Source organism: Puntigrus tetrazona, unplaced genomic scaffold, assembly GCF_018831695.1.
Source record: "Puntigrus tetrazona isolate hp1 unplaced genomic scaffold, ASM1883169v1 S000000746, whole genome shotgun sequence".
Taxonomy (NCBI): Eukaryota; Metazoa; Chordata; class Actinopteri; order Cypriniformes; family Cyprinidae; genus Puntigrus; species Puntigrus tetrazona.
This window is the reverse complement of record NW_025048355.1, coordinates 1,787,759-1,793,837: the sequence shown is the minus strand read 5'-3', so window position 1 is coordinate 1,793,837 and position 6,079 is coordinate 1,787,759. Positions and strand designations below refer to the sequence as shown.

General features: G+C 45.0%; 1 protein-coding gene across 1 annotated transcript; it reads right to left on the bottom strand.

The window, feature by feature from the left end:
• Positions 1-532: 532 nt before the first annotated feature.
• Positions 533-5,844, bottom strand: eomesa (eomesodermin homolog a). The gene is made up of 7 exons (XM_043232911.1): positions 5,528-5,844; positions 4,146-4,999; positions 3,844-3,998; positions 3,098-3,219; positions 2,529-2,687; positions 2,378-2,439; positions 533-1,446 (listed from the first exon to the last, which is right to left on the bottom strand). Exons 2-7 carry the CDS (start codon positions 4,868-4,870, stop codon positions 669-671), a joined length of 2,001 nt encoding a protein of 666 aa, XP_043088846.1. The 5' UTR covers positions 4,871-4,999; positions 5,528-5,844; the 3' UTR covers positions 533-668.
• Positions 5,845-6,079: the final 235 nt, after the last annotated feature.

The window sequence follows — 6,079 nt, the reverse complement described above, 5'->3', positions numbered from 1 at the left end:
ATTATTAGAATATCATCAAAAGAAAACTCGATTCTAAAAACAATCGCGCAACTTGCGGATAATTCTTAAACGCTTTCAAGACGTTGAAATAAAAAAAAAAAAAACGTTTTTTTGCGTGCAAAAGCTTTTAGTTAAAAATGAACGACATCAAGTAAAATATCAAATTAACGAATTTCATTGTAATGAACGGGTTCATGGATAAGCGTAGTTTTACGTTAGATTTTAATAATTATAATTATTATAATAAAAAATACAACGGTTCAAATAAAGACAAAGAATGTATGAAAAGCACATTTTATTTCACCTTTCATAACAGTGCCATGAGAACATTTGTACAAGATACATCACAATCTAAAGTGCACAAATACTGTACAACAGAGGATCTTAAATAAAAGGAAAAATCACATCGGGCTTCATAGAAAAATAGGATTAAAAGCAATTAAGGGCATGCTTTAAAAAGAATCCAAAGCAAAAAAAAAAAAACATTAAAATGAAGCATATTTCACAAAAAGAGCAAAAAAATGTAAAAAAATGAACAAGCACAACCGGGAGCACGAAAGCTTTGGCACTTGCAGATTAAAAGATTAAAAACACAACATGGGCAGATCACTTCAAACAAAATAAAGAGAGAGAGAGAGAGAGAGAGAGTTGACCCGAATAAGCAGTTCTTAAGGGCTGGTGTAGAAAGCGTAATAACTCATGGCTTTATGGCTCTCTTTGTTGTACTCCTCAGAGCTCAAGTCCTCGCACTTTATAGTAGGTGAAGCGTCTGTACTGGAGCCTCCGGGAGAAACACGTCGCCTTTTACACGCCATCGAGTATCCGCCGGTGTCCCCCGAGTCCACGGCCTTCAGCACCGGCGGGGCCTCCATCCAGGGCCCGGTGCTGCCAGCCGTGGGGGCCGCCGCGGAGCTCTCGTCCTGCAGCTTGTCTTTAGAGGACAGCAGGTCGTCGGTGTACGCCGGAGGACTCGGCCGGGGAGACCAGGGCAGGCCGGTGGTCATCTTCCTCTGGTACGAGCTCCTGCTGCTCCAGCCGGCCGCCATCGAGGCGAAGGCCGAGTCGGGGTAGTAGCCGAGCGCGTGCGGGCTCTGCAGCGGAAGCGGCTTGATGCCGTACGGCAGGAGGCTGGAGGCCGAGTACTCGCTGTCGTAGGACAGGTCCAGTTTGCCGGACGCCCCGCTCTGCTGGACGGGCCCCACGAACCAGCGCTGAGCCGAGGCCGAGCCGCCGGCCGAGTCTTCGCTCTGAGGAGAGAGCAGGCCGTTGGTCTGCGGCACGGCGCGCTCGCTGGCGTAGAAGCGGTGGTTCTGCGGCAGGTTGTTTACGAACTGGTCTTGGAAGAAGGGCTGCATCGCATAGCGGGCGCCGGGGACAATCTGGTGCGACCGCGGAGAATCGGTGGGAGAGGGCGTCAGTCTGTCGCTCTCTGGAGCCGTGTACATCCTGAGAGAGAACGAGAGGGAACGAGAGATCGGGATCAGATCAATCGATGCGCAGCGGGGGGGAGAGACGGAGCTAATTGAAACGCCAAGTAACACATTGAATAAATGCGGTTTAAAGCGGAGACTACAAAACGGTAATTTATTGTAAAAAATTATCCAATAGGTATATTTTGATCTGTCTATCTAGCAATCAATTAATCTATATACATCTGTCATACACATACATATATATATATATATATATATATATACATATATATATATATATATATACATACATATATATATATATATATATATATATATATATATATATATATATATATATATATATATATATATATATACATACATACATACATATATATATATATATACACACACACACACATATACACACAAGTATAGCTAAAGGTCTTCACTAAATGGGAAATAGTATTAAAAATGTAAAAATGCAATTTTATACACAGACACATACATATATATGTGTGTGTGTGTGTGTATACTAATATATACACACACATATTAGTTAAACTAGCAATGGAAAATACTTTAAAGCATTTTTTATTATTAAATATTTAAAAACATTACTGAAACTAAACAACTGTAATAATATTAATTTGTGGGCCTGATCTTGAATTTGTATGAATGCATCATTTTAGGTAATGTGTGTTAACTTATATATTCCCGATTTATCCACGTTCACTCTCCACACTAGATTTTATAAGCATTGCCTGGTGGCGGAAAGCAATGGAAAACAAAACTGGACAATGTTCAATTTTGCGTTATCGTTTAAACGAAAGGTTTTCAGACTCTCAACGTAAAGAACTGTTTTTTTGGGGCTCAGGCCCGTCTGTTAAAGTAACGAAGGCCCGTGTTTTGTTTGCAGGGGTCGGCTCGTCGTCTCTTTCTGCAGTACGAAACGCACTTACGAGTCGTAATTGTCTCTGAAGCCTTTCGCGAAGGGGTTGTGGTCGATCTTGAGCTGTGTGATCTGCAATTAAACACAAAACAGCAGGAGTTCAGAAGCGGCCCCCGAATGCAGAAGTGGCTGCAGGGAGCTGCGGCCGGGTTTCCGCTCACGTCTGTGTTCTGGTAAGCCGTTACGGCGATGAACTGGTTTTCAGGGAACGTGAAGGTCTGCGTTTTAGCTTCGCTGCTCATGTCCTCCACGCCGTCCTCCGTCACCTCCACGATGTGCAGCCGCGGCTGGTACTTGTGCAGGGACTGCAGGACGATCATCTAACACACACACACACACACGGGCGCATCAGTGTTTGTGCATCGAGTTCATGGCCAGCGCTTGCAGTTAGACGAACAGAGGTGTCAAAGCCACACTCAAGACCTCTGAGATGACTGGAAGTTTCACACACACACACACACACTGATCTATATCTTCAAAATGTGCCAGATGCATCAGTTCTTCGCAACTTGCACTAAAATACCAGACGGTAAATAAGTAATATGTAAAGGTTCTGTTTTTTTCCAGCTATTTTTGGTGCGAATATTTACACTTTCAGAATATAAAAACATCACTTTCCAATATTAACATATCAGCTCAACCTTTTTTTTAGTCTAACAAACAAAATGAGCTCGTGCACGCCTTTCTCAAGCCGTGCATTAAAACCTGGCCTGCTGCTGTACTCGTTCACCTGAGTATTATTGTTGTTCGCGCCCTTGTTGTTGGTTAGCTTCAGTTTTCCGAACGATATTTCTTGCCTCATCCAGTGTGCTCCGGTGTTCGGCGACTCCGGGTGAACGTACACCTTGTTTCCTATAAAAAAAAACAAACGATAAATAACGTTAATATTTAGCGTCACGGTGAATTACGAGTTCGCCGGGAAAAAAAGCAGCAGTGAAAAATAACAAGCTCGTCGGTGAAAAACAGATGTCTCGTGACTAAGAGCGATTTGTTTTGAATAGTTCTAATACGTTTAGGAGAATAACACGTCCTCCCCCGCGCGCTCGCCTTAAATGTGAAACTTGTTTCGATGTAAAATGCACTCGTTTTTAATCGAAACGACACGTTAAACGATTAAAAGCCCCGCGCACGCAGAAACGTTTCTGGAAATCTCCACGCCGCGTTTTAGTTTTAAAATGCCCGGTAAGTAATTTTAGGAAATTCGTTGTTTTTTTTAACGCATTGCAAAATTGTTTGCTATATTTAAATTCGTTTATTAACACGCCACCAAATGCAAATTGCAGTTTTATTTTAAAGAAATTAATTAAATTAAAAATACAAACGGCGCGATTGATCTTTTCGAATACACCGTTTGCTTAATTAAAATGATGACAAAAGCTTGTCGTTTAAACGGACTATATAACGTGTCGCTCGAATGAGCCCGTTTTGCATGATCTCGGGGTTGTTATTATTATTTATTGTCTTTTCTTTCCTCACCTTGCATGTTGTTGTCCGCTTTCCCGCAGGTGACCCATTTCCCGCCCTGAAACCTCCAGTGGTTCGGATCGGCCAGAACAACCTCCACGAACACGTTATAATGCGCCGTCAGGTTCAGTCCGGTGATGTTAAAACTCAGAAAGGGGAACATTCGCCTGCGAACATGGTTCGGAAAAAACAAATATAAAAACACAAATTACGAATCAGGACGCATTCGAATTCGCCACAATATATTCGTTACGCGAACCAATTTCGTTAACTCGTATTTTGCAAGCGAGACTCGACCGACTTTTCGTTCTCACCTGCCCTGTTTGGTGATGATCATCTCGGTCTGATGGCGGTGAAATTTGAGCCACAGCGGTCTGTTGCAGAGGTAAACCTGCGCCCTCGCCGCGGAGCCCGAACCGGGGATGGGCATCGAGCTCAAACCGGAGCCCGGTCCCGGATAGGACGGGTACAGGCACCCGGGACCCTGGCCGAACTGATACCCGCTCCCAAACTGACTGCGACCGGCGCACACGGCGGAGGAGAACCCGGCGGGCGGAAGAACCGAGCCGTAGTGCAGAGACGACGAATACCTGGAGCCGTTAGCGCCGCTGTACACCGACCCGGTTTGGCCTCCGTACGGGAAAAGAGAGCACGGATTGGTCACGTCGGAGCTCGGTTGGGTGGAGGATATGAAGTAGCGATCGGTGCCCAGCTCGTCGATGTTGTACCGGCGGGCGCTGGACAGCTCGTCATCTCCGATCACCGGAGAACTTTTCCGCGCGTCCGGTGCGGCGGTGGCGGACGCCGCGGCTTTACTCCCGGTGAAGCTCTCGCCGTCGGTCTCATCCATCAGCGCGCTCCCACCGCTCAAAAACTTCTTGGCACCGGAGCTCTGCTCCGCTTCAGTCCGGTCCATGTCCTGAAAGTCTATCTGCGTTGACCCCGGGCTGTTGTTGGTGCTCTCTGAGGACGACGACAGGTTATAGAAGGTCTTGGGTAAGTTTACAGATGCGCCAGGGAGGATGCTTTCTAACTGCATTCTTCAAAGCACTGATGGAGATCAATCAAAAGCAGGTGGAGATCAATAAGTAGATCACACCAGGACGCGGATCCGTGCGCCCCGCAGCCTTGACCTCTGAAGCGACACCTCCGGATATTCTACTGTAATCTGTGAGTGACAGAATTGTTTGAGAGAGTTTATATACGATCGGCTCGAGGGGGCGGGGCTTTGGCAATTCGTGGCTCCTGACCGTTTTCTCATTGGCTCGGAGGCCTTCATTTTCAGTATACCTTTTAAAAACTCTTCTATTTTTTTGCGAGCGCGCGCGCGTTTACATTTCAAAGCCATCTATTTTTATGGACTCGAAACGTCTTGGTCGAAGGGGGTTATTGCTGAAAACAAGGTTTTGAATTTGGCCTGTTCAGCTTTGAATTTCCACCAAAAACGTCGTTTTCGACTTAAACTTTCCTCGCAGAACATCTCGAAATTCGTTTCCAGCCAATTAATGAGTGTTAATTTGAGAATGACATCGAAGCCACGGAGGAACCTGACACCGTTTTTAGAAGCACCGACAACAAAACAATTAACGAGTCCTCGAGGCTGACCCGAGAACGGTTTTATCTAAATACGCCGGGGCTCGATTGAACTTGGCAACCCGAATAATTAACAAACGATTAACGAGGAAAGCAAACTCACCACAGCCTGTCAGCCTCCTCGGGTTTCTCCTGAAGCGGGGTTAAAGTTGAAGCCTCCCCGGTTCGGCGCGCAGACGCCTTTCTCCTCTTTTCTGCGCAAAAACAAAAAAAACAAACAAAAAAAAAACCTCCAGCAGCGTAAGTTCTCTCTGCTGTTGAGCACGAAACGCACGAGCAGCCTAAACATTAGAAAATACGGTGAGACTTAAACGTGGAGTTACCAAAAAAAAACATTTCCTCTGTTGAAAAAGTGTGGTGTATTTACATATTTAAGTGGCTAATTTACGCGTCCTAACGCGCGTGTCTGTCGTGAACTCTCGTTTCAGCGTCTACGTGATACGGACGAAAAAAACAAAACTGCAGGAGATTGTTTTCGGCGTGCACGAGGTGAGTGTGGTGTGAGGCGCGCGCACGCGCGTCACCTGAGGGGTTCTTAAAAAAAAAAAAAAAAAAAAAAAAACACACACACACCATGTGTCTAATGTAATGATAATATGATTAGGCTTAAAATATAATTTTTTTTGTTTGTTAAAAGTATATACAAAAAAAACTC

Bases quoted from the DNA above. Each gene is read 5' to 3' on its own strand.
- eomesa (XM_043232911.1), bottom strand. From the start codon at position 4,870: ATGCAGTTAGAAAGCATCCTCCCTGGCGCATCTGTAAACTTACCCAAG. The intron at 3,220-3,843 runs GTGAGGAAAGAA...TTTTTTTTATAG, and splicing joins AGCGGACAACAACATGCAAG to GAAACAAGGTGTACGTTCAC. The intron at 2,440-2,528 runs GTGAGCGGAAAC...GTTTAATTGCAG, and splicing joins CGGCTTACCAGAACACAGAC to ATCACACAGCTCAAGATCGA.